Source organism: Salvelinus alpinus, chromosome 24, assembly GCF_045679555.1.
Source record: "Salvelinus alpinus chromosome 24, SLU_Salpinus.1, whole genome shotgun sequence".
NCBI lineage: Eukaryota > Metazoa > Chordata > Actinopteri > Salmoniformes > Salmonidae > Salvelinus > Salvelinus alpinus.
Window position 1 is genome coordinate 28,538,919 of NC_092109.1, and position 18,424 is coordinate 28,557,342.

At 42.2% G+C, this 18,424-nt stretch overlaps 4 protein-coding genes across 7 annotated transcripts; 3 read left to right on the forward strand and 1 right to left on the reverse strand.

Moving 5' to 3' along the window:
* Positions 1-11: 11 nt before the first annotated feature.
* LOC139552547 (coiled-coil domain-containing protein 85B-like) lies at positions 12-1,977 on the forward strand. Its single transcript, XM_071364373.1, has one exon. It carries the CDS (start codon positions 819-821, stop codon positions 1,416-1,418), a length of 600 nt encoding a protein of 199 aa, XP_071220474.1. The 5' UTR covers positions 12-818; the 3' UTR covers positions 1,419-1,977.
* Positions 1,978-2,768: 791 nt separating this feature from the next.
* tmem223 (transmembrane protein 223) lies at positions 2,769-4,143 on the reverse strand. Its single transcript, XM_071364372.1, has 2 exons — positions 3,384-4,143; positions 2,769-3,284 (listed from the first exon to the last, which is right to left on the reverse strand). The coding sequence occupies exons 1-2, from the start codon at positions 4,003-4,005 to the stop codon at positions 2,986-2,988; spliced, it is 921 nt and encodes a 306-aa protein (XP_071220473.1). The 5' UTR covers positions 4,006-4,143; the 3' UTR covers positions 2,769-2,985.
* Positions 4,144-5,854: 1,711 nt separating this feature from the next.
* LOC139552551 (cofilin-2-like) lies at positions 5,855-10,499 on the forward strand. Of its 3 annotated transcripts, none has more exons than XM_071364380.1 (5): positions 5,855-5,933; positions 6,263-6,353; positions 8,829-9,139; positions 9,260-9,336; positions 9,441-10,499. In XM_071364380.1, exons 2-5 carry the CDS (start codon positions 6,351-6,353, stop codon positions 9,551-9,553), a joined length of 504 nt encoding a protein of 167 aa, XP_071220481.1. In that variant the 5' UTR covers positions 5,855-5,933; positions 6,263-6,350; the 3' UTR covers positions 9,554-10,499. The 3 variants fall into 3 exon arrangements, with proteins under 3 accessions (XP_071220481.1, XP_071220480.1, XP_071220478.1); XM_071364379.1 differs by having other exon boundaries at positions 5,857-6,029; XM_071364377.1 differs by lacking the exon at positions 5,855-5,933 and having other exon boundaries at positions 6,244-6,353.
* A 741-nt stretch (positions 10,500-11,240) lies between these two features.
* On the forward strand, positions 11,241-18,398 carry LOC139552548 (transmembrane protein 151A). Of its 2 annotated transcripts, XM_071364374.1 has the most exons (3): positions 11,241-11,656; positions 14,479-14,529; positions 14,829-18,398. In XM_071364374.1, exons 1-3 carry the CDS (start codon positions 11,603-11,605, stop codon positions 16,491-16,493), a joined length of 1,770 nt encoding a protein of 589 aa, XP_071220475.1. In that variant the 5' UTR covers positions 11,241-11,602; the 3' UTR covers positions 16,494-18,398. The 2 variants fall into 2 exon arrangements, with proteins under 2 accessions (XP_071220475.1, XP_071220476.1); XM_071364375.1 differs by lacking the exon at positions 14,479-14,529.
* Positions 18,399-18,424: the final 26 nt, after the last annotated feature.

The window sequence follows — 18,424 nt, forward strand, 5'->3', positions numbered from 1 at the left end:
GGTTTGTACCGTTTTCTAGCAAAATATCGCTGGACGAGTTATTTGAAGGGAAGTCTTTATCGCACGCAATATGACGGGCACTGCCCATTGTCCTGAAATGGACAAATTTATGGAACGTTCCATGGTTTTGAAATTAGCAAAATGCTGGGGCTGTCCATGGTGCTGAAATCAGCAACATTCCTATGTAAACAGTTCACGGTGGGAGTGTCTACTGCATGGGAGATAAGGTAGTGGGCTAAGAAGGCGGTCTAGGCCAATATTTATAGTTGTTCCATTATATTTGCCTAAACTAAACACTCTCTTGAGTACGGATATATTTCTTAGGTGACTTGAGCTGGTTTGTTCCACAAATCTGTATGCGCATTGTTTCCTCTGTCTAAATATTACTGCGCGTTTATCTTTCTGTGGACTGGACTTGAGCGCCACCCTGGGGAAAGTGAGAAAATACAGTGTATTTTACATCAACATTAGCCTACTGGTGACGAATTATGTTCTTCTTAACTGGCCATTTTTAAGAGCCATTTTATTACGCGCTTTAGAAGAGGCATCGATACAAATTGCATAAAACGCTACATAAAACGCTCGTTTCACTTCGTATCGTGAAAATTACAATGACAGAGGCAATGTGGGCAAAGGCTTGTTTTGCAAGACATACTCGGTAGCGTTGAGGATCAGGGCTTCACAATTTAAATCATAATTTTGTAAGCATTCCATTACCTATTTTATTACTGTTTATTTTTTTGCAAATTGCCATATTTTCCATGCATAGTCGTTGAGCCGCACTCGCATGACACCAAGCCTACAGTAAATGACACAAAATGTGCAGCAACAGCGAGATTGACAAGCGAGAGCTCTCTAAAATGTCCGACGAGGATTTGATGTCATTCTCCAAAAAAGACATCGTGGCCAGGTTACGCCAAGAGGAGGCCAACAAGATGACAGCCCTTATACAGCGAGGGCGGTTAATTAAAGAGGTTAATAAACAACTGCAGGAGCATTTACTCGAAATCAGGGAACTCAAAGTAGTCAATAATAGGCTTCAGGAGGAGAACCAAGAACTGCGAGAACTATGTAGTTTCCTGGATGATGACAGAATGAAAATAAAAACGCTTTCCCGAGAGTGGCAACTTTTTGGACACAACGCTGCCAAAGTGATGCGTGAGGACGTGGGTGGACATCTGAAGAAGTTAGCTGACTTGGAACGAGTGCAAGATGGATTGGTAAAGGAGAATTTCGATCTCAAGGAACTGTGTGTTGTTCTGGAGGAGGGTTGTGTCAGCAGAGGTGATTCCAGTCCTGGCGGGTCGTCCGAGTTGAGTTTACAGTATTTTGTGGCCCGGGACTTTGGAGATGGAAGTTCCAGCGCTGGGAGCATCGGTAGTCCAGATCCTCTTCTAGTCTGTTCTCCCGATGAATGAGATGGTACCAACAAACTTCTTCTATCAAATATAACATATGTTGTTAATGTCACCTCAGGTCACATAAAAGGTGAATGGGTCGTTTTTATGCTATGTTATAGATTTCTAGCAAAATATCACAGGCCACGTTCTTATCGCGCATTCAATATGACGGGAGCTGACCATGGTGCTGAAATAAGCAACATACTGTACATCCGACACGGGAATGCTTTATCTCGAACTGTTTTATATTGACTGTTGATGGGAATTTGTATTCTTCAGTTCTCTTTTATTAGTTTGCATGACACATGTTCAATTTTCCCTTGCAGTTTTGTCATATTGTTCTTCACACAAATAGTGTTTATTTTCCCTCCATTCATTCAATATCACTTTTCTCTCTGAATATCAAAGCATTATCTATCCTATCCTTTGAGCTGGTGAGCCTTTTCTAAGTCGTGTCTGTGCCCCTTATAGCATGTCATAGTATTTGTAATTTAAAAAAAACGAATTGTCCAAAACGTTATTGTAATTGTGAAAACCCTCATGTTTTTACACTGTTTTGTTTAAAAGATGACAATAATGATCTGTAACAGCTTGTTGTTTTTACATGACCCCTATTTGGGTAGATTAGAAGCAATAATGCATGATGGTGATGTTTTGAAAACCCCAACTCCCAGTCTCCCAGTTGTAAGACTTTCTTAGGATGAAGTGGATGAAGGAGGAATTCATTATTGATCCAGGATCAACTTCAGGAGCAAGGTCTAGGCCAATACATGCAGGATATTGGGCTTGTTCAACATTGTAGCCGACACTGCAGGTGACTTCCGACTGTTTGATCTACAAATTACCATGCATCATAAATAACTACTCATTATTATTTGTAAATCATTCAGTATGTTCAGTGACAGCTGTTGGAAGTGGAGTAAACGATGTGGAGTGGAGATTGCACTCAAAAGGGAGATGGGGGCAACTACAGTAACTCCTCAATCTCAATGGTGATTGAGGACAACTAGTCACTCCACCCAGTCTCAGTGAGGGGGTATGTGGGGAACTGAGCCAGGAGAGATTATCTAATGTTATCTCAAACTAATCTTTAACTCAAACTCATAGCCAAGTATGTATGCCTTTTAAGATCATCTACACACTGAATAAGGCTGCAAAGCCTTTATGCAATATATTTGCGATATATTTTTGAGTGTGGACCCAGCACACCTTTTTGCTAAGATCATCTACTATCAGATGCAGATTTTAGTTACAGTTACAACAATCTTCATCCCAGAGTAAAAATACTGACTGAAAATGTGTATTTTTGGTTTGGAGGTAGTGAATAGTGTTGAAAATGATCCACTTCAATGCACTGGAAACATGTAATTGTTTTATATCCACACAGTTTTTTATTAATATCCATATCTTATTTGTTGTCAAATTAATTTCAAAAAGCCAACAAAAATTTTGCTAACTTAATCAATGGTTTATGTTTAGAACTTTAGCCAACAGATTGTTGAATTCATTCCAATCAACCCCTATGTACTGACACACTGTTGCATTGACAATGGGGGACAAGTCACATTCTGTTATCTTGACACACCTAGAATGATCGATATGCCCCAACTGTAACATCAAACAGTTGGGGATTATTCAGTGTGCCTTCTCGGTCCAAAAGAAAGTAGAACTTGTGATCTTTCACCCTGAGGGGAATGAAAGTAGGAGACTCTTGTCTGTGGGCGTAACAGGCCACTTGTGACAAGGGTACAGTAATTCTCTGTCCCTTGTTTGGTCCCAGGGGTGACTGTGTCGACACAGTGACCATCCCACCCCCCTTATGTAGAATCACCTGGCTGACAGAACGCCGGCAGAACAGAGCACCAAGTCCCATGATCCCTCCACCTAAGAGAGAGAGAAAAGTATTAATACAATCACACACAGGTATAGGTGCCTCAATTTATAATACTGCCAGTCTTCTGCACAATCAATTCTGACACATACCAATAACAAGGCATGCCAGTGTGAATCCATATCTCCAAGCATTAGATCCCAGGTTCATATCGAAACTCCAAAGTCCTGCCAAGCCAGTAGTGGAGACATGTCTCCCACCAGAACCACTTCCACCAGTGTCTCGAAGACCAGTAAAGGCGAAGTGGGCCAGGTATGTCCAGAAAAGAAACTGACCACCACAGAAGACTGCTAAGAGGCGAAAGAACCTTGTTCGGTCGTGCTCAAACAGAATCACGTCTTTTGCAACTGCTGTCGATGTAGAAAGAGGGCGGGAAAGAGGCACCTGTTGGTGCAGTTTCTTCATAACATGAAAGTACCGTTTTTGTGTGTTCACTCTTGAGCGGATTGATAACACACCAAAACACAACGTATCTGTTGCCCATATAGCACCCTCTCTCCCCAAACTGTATGCTACTCTTATACGGCTATATAGGTGGCCATTGCTCATGCCAGTGCATGTCGACGATGGTGAAGGTGTATGTGATGGACGGCTCAAAATCGCTCTCGGTGTCACTTCGCTAAGGTTCCGCAATCGCGAAACGTTTGATAATCGATGACGTGCAAGACTAGACCAACACTTCGATATACCGCTTAACAAAGAGTGAAATCCCATTTTTCTTACTGTCAGTTTTTTATGGAACCCTTGGATTTTTTTTACAATCAGAACATAGCTGGACACAAGCTACATAACTCGTTTGTAGGACGCCGCCATGTTTAGATGTCTACGGAGACTGCAGTGGCACAAAAAGTAACGCCAAGGCAAGCAAGCGTGATAGCTTCAAAGATGGTTGATACATAAAGATGTCTTACTCAGGCCGTTTACCATTGAAAAAATTGTCACAGTTCCGGTCTACTGAAGAGGTGGTTCTCCCATTCACACCAATGCAATAGCTGCTGGGTCTGGTCTACTTAGTTCATTGACTGTATTTAAGAGACAGAAAAAATGGACTGAGATGTATCGCTTGAGAGGGAGGATAAACTACTAGGTGAAATACCACAGTGTGCCATCACACCAGCAAGAAAATTGCAACAAGTGAAGCACAAACACCTTTGTAAATACAGCCCATATTTATTTTCCCTTTTGTACATTGTTACACTATAAATAGCCATATTATAACATTTGAAATGTCTCTATTTTTTTTTTACTTTTGTGAGTGTAATCTTTACTGTTTAGTTCGGATTGTTTATTTCACTATTGTTTATTATCGATTTTACTTTCTTTGTCAACGTGAACACGTTTCCCATGCGGATAATGGCTTTTTTAATTGACTTGAGAGAGGGCGAGAGAGAGTGAGAAGGAGAGTGACTATGGGGAGGTGTTCATTCGTTGTCTTATTTATAGCACCACCAGTTTTTCCACACATCCATACATTGGACTAGTCTACTGAGTGAGATGAGCAAGACTATAGCTTTGTGACACATTTTCTGTGGATAAAATTAAGGGATGATAATTGTAGCTATATAACACAATACATTCTCTTAAATTCGCTGTGTTCATATATAAGATTGTTCACGACATAGGCCTGATATATTAGGCCTGATATGGCCTAATTTACCAGTAGGCCTAGCGATGAGACCGCTATCAGAGACGGAAGAGAAAGCGACTCTTCCGTCTCTGATAGCGGTCTCATCGCTAGGCCTACTGGTAAATTAGGCCATATCAGGCCTAATATATCAGGCCTATGTCGTGAACAATCTTATATATGAACACAGCGAATTTAAGAGAATGTATTGTGTTATATAGCTACAATTATCATCCCTTAATTTTATCCACAGAAAATGTGTCACAAAGCTATAGTCTTGCTCATCTCACTCAGTAGACTAGTCCAATGTATGGATGTGTGGAAAAACTGGTGGTGCTATAAATAAGACAACGAATGAACACCTCCCCATAGTCACTCTCCTTCTCACTCTCTCTCGCCCTCTCTCAAGTCAATTAAAAAAGCCATTATCCGCATGGGAAACGTGTTCACGTTGACAAAGAAAGTAAAATCGATAATAAACAATAGTGAAATAAACAATCCGAACTAAACAGTAAAGATTACACTCACAAAAGTAAAAAAAAAATAGAGACATTTCAAATGTTATAATATGGCTATTTATAGTGTAACAATGTACAAAAGGGAAAATAAATATGGGCTGTATTTACAAAGGTGTTTGTGCTTCACTTGTTGCAATTTTCTTGCTGGTGTGATGGCACACTGTGGTATTTCACCTAGTAGTTTATCCTCCCTCTCAATCTCTCTCTTCCTCTTTTTTTACTCGCTTTGCTCTGGTTTGAGTCTGTCGTTTATATTGCACAGCAAATACTCGTCTGTCTTGGTCTAGATTAGAACGAAATGCCCTAATGGCCATATATGGAGATATAGATGCCGCGAACCGCAGGGTGTGCACGAGGCGCGCATAGGCCCTACTGCCGTTCGTTTCCTTATTTGGAAGTAAGTTTAGCCAACCTTCTCGGTTCGAATGAATGACTGATGTATCGGAGAGAGAGACACGTCAGTCCCTATGTCTGTCAAAAATGCATACAGTGAATTGATTGTGAGAGACAAGCTGGATTGGACATACTTTTTAAAAGCTGATTTAATGCGCGCAAACTTTTCTTTTCACCATATAAATCATTAGGGATTTAAAAAAGTATGTTCTTAATATAGTCTAGAGACGTAGCTATAAAGCTCCGTTTTCTTCTATAACGTTATTCAATATGAACATTGAGTGTTACAGTCTAGATCTGTAGTTTAGCCTACTGAACGTCGTTCAAGTGCATACTGTGATTGTGTCAGTGTGTGTTCGGGGGAGGGTTATATTGAAAATACATTTCCCATGATACTTTGGGTTGACACTTGCTCCCTTTTTCTGATGCCCGTCAGGCGCGTGTCCGCCGGTCTAGTGTGAGCTCAACAAGAAGAACGAACATTTCATTTTCGACTCAGACGCTGATACACTAAAGACCCAACCATGGTAACGTTACTTTTATGGTTCAAATAACTAATTTTGTTATCCTACATATACAACCCATTGTATTGGGGATTGGTAGTTAGCTACTTGGCCCGCTGATCATAAAATTAAGTTATTTATTTCCCCACCATAGTTTTACAATCGATGAACATTGGCCACCTTGCTAGTTAACAGCCCACATTTGGTAGCTAACTGTTTAACCTGCTTCAACAATTAGCATTTAACTAAACCGCCATTTGTCATTCATGGTCAGAGTTAACTAGGTTTCACCTGGCCCCTCGGCATTTCCTCTCAACCATGACCTAACAGTATCACTAGTATTAGCTAAGCTAACTAGGCCTCTTGCGAACCGGATGGCTAGCCAGCTAACTAGTTAGTATACGTAGTTAGCTAGATGACTTCAGATGGCAGAGTTATGTTAGCAAACGAACGGTACGCTATCCACCATTGGTGTTGATTGGAATTGACAATTGCTTTAACGTGACAATAATATGTTTGAGTAAGACGATGCTAGCCTATCCGACACTCGTCTAACGCCTCACCCGCTAACATTTACTGCCAGCTAGCTAGTACCGGTAGCTAACGTTACCTCCCGTTTCAGCCGACCCCACCCTTACTGCAAGTACAAGGAAGTGTGCCGTCAAAGCTTGCTAGCTACCTGGCAATGTTCGTGGACTATGACATGTCAATGGATTTTGTTCAATGGCATCTTATTGTTGACTGCGTATGTTCACTTTAACAATTTCGACGACAATTGTTGAGAATGATTATTGAGAATTGGTTAGCAGCTCCATCAAATTAGGAAGCCATGGCATCGAACCCTGACACAATTTCCTTCTCCCTTGACTTGCGCTGACAACGGCACGCCAGTGTGTTTCTAACACTGAGTATGAGTTTCTGCTTCAGCACACCCACCATAAGAGTGAATGTACCAAGCGCTGTAACCACTGCTTTAGGGAAGAGGAAGTGCAACAACTTCCCAATGCAAACACACTGTTTGTTTGCTAGTGGACATCCTGTTTCATATGCCAGGGTGTCCACCCACTCTGGGTGATGACATTTCACTTCCTTATGTTATAAAATACATTTATCAAGAAAAATGTCATTCTTCATGTTCTGAATCGTTCAGTGGGGTATTTCTCTAACATATAATTAACATAAGTGCATCAGATTAAAAGCACCGAGCTCTGTTTACAGAGGTGCAGCTTTATCGCGAAAGCTTTTGACCAGTTTGTGGTTGGATGCAAATAGAAAAATAAAAATTGGCATGACACTAGCTGAATTAAATGTAAAATGATTTCGGGTACGCGCAGTGCTCTGACATTTCGGAGATACGTTTTTCGAGAAGTCTTCGAAAAATACAGGAACTTCGCGTTAATATGTACAGTGTATACTAAAATGTTTCAATCGATATCTATCTTACCTCTTATTTTTTAAAGAAAGATAACGAGTTCAATGGTAAACCTGTCAGGTAGCCTTAATTCTCACTCAGCATCTAGTCTGGCTAGCACGATGCTTTTCCCCCCTGATTTATTACCACTTTTTTTTCTCTGGCCTCCATTGATTTAGTTGCCATAATTTTGACCATCCTGTAAGGGTAATAACTGTCAATACATTTTGAATGGATTATGACAAGATACATGAGGTTTGGAACATTGGTTGTTTCAGAGGATTATCTACATAACATTTTATCCATTGGTCAAAATATGTTTTTGATTGGACACCCTATATATGGTCTTAGTGAAGTGTCTTGTTTTCCACCTGGGTTATAACAACATTCTAGCTAGTTAGCTGCCAGCAACCAAATCATCTTAAAACCACTGGAAATGGAACTGAAATGTATTTTCTTGAGATGAATATTCTCTTTTCGAAGTTTTCCCTGGCTCTTTTTAGAGATGGTTTTGGAATGTAATTGGATGATTGTGAAAATGTAGGGTATGTTTCACTTAGTCATGTTGTCCAAGGTATTGATTTCATGAACAGTAACTGCACCCTCTGCTGTCTTTCGCTGTTTGCTTGTTGAATAGGTATCTTTTGTTCTGAAACAACCCTCTGAGTTTTTTGTTTGTTTGACTTGTTGCTCGTCTTTTGCAACTTTGAGGAAAAAATTAGAATACTTTTGGCATTCACCATCCTTACAGGTATTTCAATAATTCAAGGACTGACCTACCTAACAATTGTTCCAAATGTTTTCTTTAAACTGTAAAGTCAACTGCTCTGAACAGTGCAAGTGTGAAATGATCATAGTGATTTATCAACATCCTTATCCCAGTGTGCCCACTAACAGTGTTTGCTTAATGATTCGTCGACGGGGCTGAAGATATCAGCAATCGTTTAGTCTGGAAAAACAAGCCATTTAAAGCCCTGCAAACTCTTTTAAACTTCAGTCCAAACATACAGACCAAAGCTGGGAGATCTCATTCATTGACCTCTTACCTCTTGGGTACATGATGCATTCAACTGTTTTTCTCCTCTTAGGCCTCTGGGGTGACAGTGACTGATGAAGTTATTACAGTCTTCAATGAGATGAAGGTCCGTAAGGCCCAGGCGAATGAGGATGAGAAGAAGAAGAGGAAGAAGGCAGTGCTGTTCTGTCTGAGCGAGGACAAGAAGCACATTGTCCTTGAAGCAGGTAAAGAGATTCTGACCGGTGATGTGGGTACCACCATCGCAGACCCTTACCTGCACTTTGTCAAGATGCTGCCTGCAGATGACTGTCGCTACGCCCTCTATGACGCAACCTATGAGACCAAGGAGACCAAGAAGGAGGACCTTGTCTTCATCTTCTGGTGAGTGTCAACTGTTAAGCACTGGGTTTAAGTCGATTTAATTTGATGATTACAACTAGTAAATTCTGCTTATCTAAAGACAGAATATTTTAGTAATATTCTGTTTCCTTTGTATCTCAGGGCCCCAGAAGGTGCTCCACTGAAGAGCAAAATGATCTATGCCAGCTCAAAGGATGCCATTAAGAAGAAATTCACAGGTGAGTAACTTTTTAGGTTGAAAAAAAAATCTAACTGTGACGATGATTAGGGTGCTTTCATTTGTTTAATTTTTCTCACATTTGACCACTTTGCTCATTTCTAGGTATCAAGCATGAATGGCAAGTTAATGGTTTGGAGGACATCAAAGATCGGCGCACTTTAGCAGAGAAGCTTGGAGGCTCATCAGTGGTCACCCTTGAAGGTGGGCCTGTATAAATCCACACTGTCAACTGAGGCCTACAGGGAAAGAAAAAAACAGAATTTAAGTCCCGGGGGTATGGCTGTTCATTCCAGAATGAGAAGGAATTGGGTGAGGGGGGTTTAGAGTACAAATAAGATGGGGTGGAGGGTATCTTGTTGTGGGGAGAAAGATCAAGTATGCTATTTCATGGTTTAAAATTGTGGTTATCATTCCACTTCTCACAATGAAGAACAAACATAGACAAGTCTCAATTTGTGATGAAGGATTATGACAAAATAGATGAAGATTTGTGTCAACATTTCCAAGATTGTCCTTGCAATTTCCAAACTAATGAAGAACAAAATGTGGTTTACATAATGAAATCATTAAGGATGATATTTTTTAAGCAGATGAGGACTGGGTATGTCTCTTGTATTATGGTGTATGGATCAGGCAGAGCAAAGAGAAACGTGAGCGAAAATCTAAGTTTATTGGTCACACAAACAGTTTAGCAGGTGTCATAGTGGTGCAGCAAAAATACTTGTTCCCAACAATGCAGTCGTTGTGGGTAAACTTGTCAATTTATGCACTTTGTTCACACCTAAGTTATTTGATGGTAATTCCTCTATTGACAAATTGGTTGTTATTTAGCATATCAGTAGTTAAAACTAGGTTTATTTTCCAACATGCTTCCCGTACAAGTAGAATTAAAAAATGTAACATTATTCCAGGAAGTTATTATTTCCAAGACCTTTCAGCAAACAATTGCAGTGTACAAAAATGCATTCCTTTTTTCTTGATGAAATTTCAGAACAGCTTAAACATAAATTGGTTGAGGGTTTAACAAGATGGAGTCAGGTGTATGTAGTAATGTTGGTTGCTCCAGTTGGAAGAAGCCTATGAGAGAAGGTAAAGTGTGGATGGATATATTGTGGGTGTTTGTCTCCTTATGTCTAAATAAAGAAAATGCACTTACATTTACTAGCGTTGGCTGTTGCATTTTTTCCTATGGTTAATTGTCCATTCCTGCATGCCTTTATATATTACTTTAAAAAAAATAAAAAATGATATAGCATGTTTGTAGATAAATAAGTATTCTAACACTTATTAGCCTATTCATAATGTGCATATTTTACATTTGACAGCACAATATAGCCACAGCTAAGTGGAGGCAAAGCGCACGGGCATACAATTTTCAGCATAAGTGTCAGATCCACACTTTCTTGGTTCTGTCCCATTTCTGCACGTAGACCCTTGCCATGGAACTAGTTGGTTGTGAAACGTGGGAGATGTGCAAGGCTCATCAGACTGAAGAAGCAGGATTTGCTCACAGAACGTATATCGGGAGTTAAATGACTACAATATTGCCACGGCAACTAATTCAAATGTAGGCCTTTCAGAAAATGGTGCGCGTTTATGTCCCTACTCGGTGACGTCAGCTCTAACCGTCGACGATTAAATGTGCAGGTGAAAACGGGAATAAACACATGACCAAATGCGCGAGGAGGAGGGTGAACGAAATTATCTGCCAATCATAATTTCTGAATGGTGGGATGAGGATCTATTTACGCCTACGGATAAATAGCGTGCTATCGCACTTGACAGACCATAGCTGCATCGTCAGGAGGTAGCCTACCAAATAATAACGTGATGTCTCGGTTGTGATTTAACGTACACTATTTCCTCATCTATCTTCCCCGCTGGATGGTCCATGTTGGAGCCTGGAGCTACTGTAGATAAGTAGATAACAGCAATACATTAGCAATAAACCAACATACGGTGACTTAACGGACACCCGAGAAACTACACATGAAACGGGTTTTTGCCATGTCCCGCGGTCGTCGTGTGACAAGAACCTCAGGACAGGATCGAATCAATCCGTTGGGGCAATGCTAGGAGCTGTGTTAATAACCTGGCAAGAGGAATACTTGATACTCGAAGACGTTTGCTTTCGGAGAATCGAATTCAGACATGGGGCTTGAGTTGTCATGCGGGGCGGTCCGGACACTGGACCCCCTGATCGTGGGAGTCTCGGATAGATCCCGATGCTCACGGTCAAATCGTAGCTTGTGAGGAACGAAAGAATGCCTGCGGTGACCGGAGAAGCGCCCTTACTGAACGGGGGCAGAAGAGAAGAGGTAGTAGAGCATTGGCTAGGTTGTTTGGGGGGTGGGGGGGGGGTAAATGCGCGCGTGCGTAATTGTTGTTTTGGCTGCTACTGAATGGCCTAGGCTACTATATACAGGCTAATAAAATGACAATGTCGTTAATACCCATATAGAATGTGCGATTGCAAGGATATTATCCATATATTTAGATCTGCACTGCATGGTGAGCTCAAGCTAATAGGCTACTCAACCTCCGTTTTCACTCTTCTGTAACCAGAGGAGCTCACTCAGTTATCCACTCACTAACCAACATGTTGAGCACAAACATAACTCTGCATCTGGTGCGTCCGAGTTTGATCAGAGGAACGCTGGTCTTTACAATAGGCTACGAGAGACCAGTCACGTATTTTTTAGTGCGTGTATACTACAAGGTTACTAGAAGTCACCCCTCACTAATGGACGGACGCAACTGCATTGCAGTCGAACTGGAGGTGAACGATTTAGCTCCCGCTGATCTATTTGCCTGGGCTGAGATATGAATGCCACATACAATTACTGACATGATAACAACATGAATTATTAAATAATTCCTCATGATTAGGAGACATCTTCTTTGGGGATTACTTATTAGAATGAACTGTACAGCATCAGGCTACATTATAGTCTAAGATCACTGTTCTGTCTTGAGTAGTAGCCTAAACGTCCAAGGACTCTTATGTTACAGAGACCTCAGTTGCTGAGCTGTAACCTGAGCTGTAACCTCAGCTCTTATGTTACAGAGAGATCAATAAAAAGAAGAGAGACCGATTGGGCAAGCACCAGAGAGCACTATTGAGTTTTTATGTTTGTATTATACTGACACAACCATATCTAGTGTAAAGTCAGCCTATTTACATAAGTTACATGTCATAATGCCCTATTTTCCCATGAGCGTGGTTGATATGTGCACATAATGATGTCTGTGTGTACTGTCAGGCAAAATCAGCACACCTCTGTGTGTGTTAATGTTTATTTCTGAGGTTGCTTTTCTACTTGGGCGGCCTCTGTGTTCCCTTGAATGTTGTGGGGTTTGAGAGAAGTAAGACAAATGTGCAGGCAGAACTGTAAGCCTGCCATCTCTACTTTCTCTCTTCCTCTGCTTTGCCCTTCATCTCAAAGTGAAGGTAAGACAGTGGAAGACGGGCTCCTACACACACAAAAACAAAGAAGAGAGGGAGGTCTGTAGTATCATTACAGTTTGGACACTGGTTGAAGAAAACCTGGTTGGGTCAACCCACATAGAGCTGCTGTTGTTGTTGTGTTTGCAGCCATCAATGGTCAGATTTCTTCCACGTACTTTGAGAATAATTGTACTCTTATGTAGTAAGGACTTGCAGACTACAGGCTGACCTACTTGAATTTATACACACACAAACTCACATTATGTTTCCGCCTGCCTCTAATGTGAGAGGCATTCCCGATAAAACTGTCTCTCAGACCGGTAGTTCTTAGGCTTGATAAATAATTAACACTGGTTGAGTAAGACTGAAATGCTCTTTATATATCTACTTAAACACACTATCCCTCTCTCTGTCTGTTGTTGCATCAGAATATGTTACATTTAGTTGGATTTGTTTCTATAACAAAAATACACTCCTTTACTCTGTCCCCCTCCTTTTTTCATCTTCCCTGTACCATTATTCATTTTGGCAACTTGCTCTGATAGTTGATAGTTTAAATATTTTGTCCTTGTCCTTATGACAGTAAGAAGGAGCAAAAACAAATGTTTTACTGTGTGTGAAACTGAAGCAGTTTTTTCCCATTCTTCTTTCAGCAACAGTTTTACACCCAAAGTAGTTTTACAGTGCTAATGTCAATATGGAGTGGGAAGAAAAGCGATCAAGTGGGAGGGAAGAAACATGATGCTCCTAGTAAACTACCCATACCTCTCTTTCTCTTCATCTCTTCCTCTCTAATGGCCTTTAAGTGGGGGATGAGTACAGAGTTAGCCCATCATCATTAATATAGACACACACAAATGTAATAAATTAGCAATTGAGGCACTTGGCTCTAGGTTTACGGTGAACTTAAATGGTCTCTCCCTTTTGACTCAGCGTGCTCCCTTGTCCTTGTAATGCAAGCACAATTAAACCCCGGAATCTCTGCCAACAGGAACACACCTCCTCACAGCTACCGTTTGGACAGCAGCCTGCCTTTTAGCAAAACAAACCTTCCCTGCAAGGTCACTGTCATGGCTGTGAGAGGCCCATTTGACTACATCAAAAGCAAAGCAGATAGACAAATACTCTGATCTCAGGGCCCGTATCCACAAAGCATCTCAGAATAGAAGGGCTGATCTAGTATCTGTCCATATAATCTTATTCATTATGAGACTCTTTGTGGACACAGGCCCACCTCTTATCTATCTTTTTTTTTTTGGGGGGGGGGGGGGGTTATTTTTCTATGCTCTGTGTGGCCAAGAGTGACCCTGTCCATGTGCATCTCCCTATGGGAAGCAGGGATGGCCACAGTACCACTAACTTCCACTGGCAACACAGAGCTGAATGCACTCTCTTTCTCTCTTGATGAGGTCTAAAAGCATCAACCTCTTCCAGTGCCCACTAAAACCAAGTGTTTAAAATGGGCTTCATGGTTTGGGTTTCACTCTGCCAGGAAATGTGTTCATGCCTCCAGAGACTGGAATGTTCCATATCTGGAAGAAAAGGGGAGCAAGAGAGGAGACAACATTGATGTTTATTAATGTTGTTTTGACATTAAGGCCATGGCATGGTGTGATTGATGCCCAATCGTCTCTATTCTTATGGAATACACTTAATATATGTTCTGTTTTTTTCTGTTTCTGTTTCTTGCAGAAAAATCCAGTTTTAACACCCTTTCCTTTCCTTGTCTTTCTGCCTCCTGTTGTATGTCCTTCAATCCTGTTCCTCTCCTTTTTATCACACCTCATACGTTCCATTACGCGTGATGTTTTATTATTGTTAAAACCCCATCCCCACCACTTAAACAATAATTTATCCCACGTCCTGTCCACCCACACATCACTCCCTTTACCCAAATTTCAAGCTCCTGATCCCATCACTCAAACCCTGCTACCTTACTCCCATTTATAAAATGTTAACCAAATTTCCACTTGTATTTGTGCCTGATCCTCCACCCCCCCATCATCTGCTTTACCTTGTCTCTTATCCCTTCCCCCCTGTAGCAGCGTCCCTGTAAACAGTCCCTTCCCGGGTCCCTATGCCGAGAGTCCCATTGGAAGTGCCTGCTCCTCACGCTACTGATGTTCGGCTGTTTCGCCACACTGGGATGGTGCTCTTTTTACCGCGTCACTGTCATGGCTGCCGATGAACACGGCCTCTACTACGGCGGCCGCGCCCGCCTCTACCATGACAGCCCCTGCTCCAACGGCTACGTCTACATCCCGGTGGCCTTCCTGATCATGCTGTACCTGGTCTACCTGGTGGAGTGCTGGCACTGCTTCTCTAAAACATCCTCTCTGGCCCGGGTCAGGATCAGCAAGGTGTACAACAGGGTCCAGAGGCTACAGCAGGCCATGCCCTGTATCTGGTGGAAGGCCATCAGCTATCACTATGTGAGACGGACACGGCAGGTGACTCGATACCGCAATGGTGACGCTTACACCACCACACAGGTGTACCATGAGCGGGTCAACACACACACAGCCAGCTCTGAATTTGACTATACCCGACATGGTGTCAAGGACGTATCCAAGGAGCTTCTTGGCCTTCTGGAGCACCCGGCCGTACGCCTTCGTTTCACCAAGTGTTTCAGCTTTGCCAGTGCCCATGCCGAGGCTGCCTACCTCACTCAGCGCGCACGTTTCTTCGCAGAGAACGAGGGTCTGGATGACTACATGGAGGCACGGGAGGGCATGCACCTGAAGAACGTGGACTTCCGTGAGCACATGCTGGCCTTTCCTGACCCGGCATGGCCGCCCTGGTTCTCTCGTCGGCGCATGTATTGGCTGATCTCAGCCCTGATGTTGTCCTGGCCACTACGTGTGGTGTCAGAGTACCGTACGGCATATGTCCACTATCATGTGGAGAAGCTGTTTGGTGAGAACGAGGAAGTCAATGACAATGACAGCACTGAGATGGGCAACTACAGCTCAGGCCAGGAGAATGGGCAACGCGGTGGCCCCAGATTACGTGTCATATCGAGGGTCAACACGGTAGACATCACTGAACTGGAGTGGCACATTCGCTGCAACCAGCAGATGGTGCCCAGTTACTCCGAGGCATTGCTGATGGATCTGAACACCAACAACACAACATCTTCGCCCTCTGCGTTTACCGGGGCAACGCGTGTCCCTATGAGGCGGAACTCTAGCTACGTCCTCCAGAGCTGCCCCCGCTGTCGCAGGTCCACCAGCAGCTCCTCGCTCCCCTCGCGAGTCAGGGGGAACGTGGCGATGGGGGCGGGCTCTTTGACATATGGGACAGTGGGAAGGATGGGAGGAGGAAGGCTTGCCCTCAGCCGCAGTGGATTCTCCCTTGGCCGTTTGCACACGGTGCGGCAGGCCTGCCTGTTTCACTCCCGGAGCCTTGGTGCAGGGATGGGGAGTAGAGGGGATGAAGGTGGTGGGTTTCTGGGACTGGGCCTCCGCCGGGCTAACGAAGAGAGCAGAGGGGTCCTGGAGGGAGAAGGATTTGAAGAGGATGAGAATAGTCTGCAGCTAGAGGAGGATAGAGAGCAGGAACTAGAGAGAGTGAGGACTGAGATCATGCAGGGAGTGGCCTGTGTGACAGAGAGACCACCAGCTTATCAGGAAGCTCTCCACTTGCCTGTGTTGATCGTCCATGGTGAGGAGAGCTGCCATGGAGGGGAGGACCTTGACGCAGGATAGTCACTATGATTGGCTAGGGTGATGGAGAGTAGATAAGCAAATCTGCTCAGGATGATGCAAGAAATTAATGAGAGGAGGGCAGAGGAGAGGAAAATAGGGAAGGAAGAAAAATAAGTGGAGATTTGGAAAGAAGAGAGGCAAGAAAACAAATGGAAAAATCCTAGTTTCCAGACCTGCGACAAAGGACTACTGCAAAATGTGTAGGGAAACCAAACTATTGTGTCACGGTAGATTAAATTACAATTATGTAGTTGCTCTTGCTTAAGAGTGTGTGATATGTGTATCCCATTGTCCACAATGAACAACAATCGCTTTGTGTCATTGTTCATCAATGTATGAAATGTATGTTCATGAATGTATGGATGTATCAATGAGCTGCTGAGTTAGTGCTTAACATCAGGAGTAGTAGTAGTAGTCCACCAAGCTATTAGATTAATTCAAGGGGCACTGTATATTGTGTAAACTTACATAACTCCCAGGTGGAAGTGGAGCAGAACTCTCACGCCAATGAAATCTAAAAAATATTACCATTGCACAAAGAGACGATAGTAATCCGATTTTATATTACTTTTAGATGTAAAACAAATAATACATTTGATCAAGGCACTGAGGTGATGCGGATTATGTCATCTACTCACCTTCCTCTAGAGATAATGCAGATCCAAGCGGCCAACAATATTGTCCACGATATGACATCACAGATATAGTGAATAATGTTTTAAGAGTTAAGTGCCCATATGGGTATTTTTGAGCAGAGATGCAGTAGTTGCTAAAAATCTAGCTACTTTATGAGAAACTTTATGGTTTTATAAAAATGCAGAACGGTATACATTAACACAAAGGATTGTTTGTGTATGACCCACAAGGCCTTAAAAAGGCATGTCCTTGTTGCTCAACCTTGTGACTCCCTGTCAGCCAAAAACATGCATTTGCCCCCTCACAGACAACAGGAATGTGGAGAAAGACACTCGCTTTTCAAACCTAACATGGATATGGGGAACAGGAGATGGAATATGATAAGATAGAGTTATGGAGAGAGAAATTGTCCCATTTTATGTTTGTAAGATTAACCCCTTTATTCATCCAAAATGACTCTTAGCAATTTGGCCTTAACCACGATTCTAAAGGGGTTCTCCCCATGTCTCAGTTCTGCCCACTGTTGTAGTTATACATCATGGTCAAGTATGGATATGATGCAGTAGAGTACATATATACACTCCCCCCACCTCTCACTCAACTGATGCCATTAGAATGTGATCGATGCTCGGAAGCCTTGGGATCAAAGCCAAAAAGGGTCTTGCAATTAGGAATTAGAGCAAAATTCATAACACAATATTTATTTCAAGAAATGTATTATCTGCCTTTATGTAGATAATCAAACAACATGCAAACAGCACATAGTTGACATAACGCACAGCATATTTAGCTCAAACACAACTTCACAGAATTGCAGAAAGACACGCCCATACAAAGACTGACAGCCAGGCGAAACAGCATGTCAGGACTTACACTTCTATACATCAGCATATCCACATGTCATAGTAGGTGCACATTATTAAGCACAAATAGACCATCTTAATAACAGTAAAAAGATCCATGGATGTGAATGTGGACCTATTTTTGAAATAATGGCCATGTTAACATTCATAAGTACTGTATGAAGGTATTGACATGGTGACTTGTCCCACCAACACTTTAAAACCACTCCCTATCTTGAAAAAACTCCTGTATGTTCCCATTCTGTTGTATCTAATGTGTTACCAATACAAATTCAAATTGTTGAGTGTCAAGTACAGTAACTGTTTGAAATTGCATTAGGCCTATAACTGTTAGGTCACGTTGTTGTTACCAGTGTTCTTGTAACTACATATTGTAACCAGATTCATAAAATCATTTTGTAAAGAATTAGAAGTGTTGGTTTTGGTTCTCAG

Excerpts from the sequence above, each read along its gene's own strand:
- LOC139552547 (XM_071364373.1), top strand. The coding sequence starts at position 819 with ATGTGCAGCAACAGCGAGATTGACAAGCGAGAGCTCTCTAAAATGTCC.
- tmem223 (XM_071364372.1), bottom strand. The coding sequence starts at position 4,005 with ATGGGATTTCACTCTTTGTTAAGCGGTATATCGAAGTGTTGGTCTAGT. Across the intron at positions 3,285-3,383 it reads ACTGGCATGCCTTGTTATTG|GTGGAGGGATCATGGGACTT; the intron begins GTATGTGTCAGA and ends TCTCTCTCTTAG.
- LOC139552551 (XM_071364380.1), top strand. Across the intron at positions 9,140-9,259 it reads GACCTTGTCTTCATCTTCTG|GGCCCCAGAAGGTGCTCCAC; the intron begins GTGAGTGTCAAC and ends TTTGTATCTCAG. Across the intron at positions 9,337-9,440 it reads CATTAAGAAGAAATTCACAG|GTATCAAGCATGAATGGCAA; the intron begins GTGAGTAACTTT and ends GCTCATTTCTAG.
- LOC139552548 (XM_071364374.1), top strand. The coding sequence starts at position 11,603 with ATGCCTGCGGTGACCGGAGAAGCGCCCTTACTGAACGGGGGCAGAAGA. Across the intron at positions 11,657-14,478 it reads ACGGGGGCAGAAGAGAAGAG|AAAAATCCAGTTTTAACACC; the intron begins GTAGTAGAGCAT and ends TGTTTCTTGCAG. Across the intron at positions 14,530-14,828 it reads TTGTCTTTCTGCCTCCTGTT|CAGCGTCCCTGTAAACAGTC; the intron begins GTATGTCCTTCA and ends TCCCCCCTGTAG.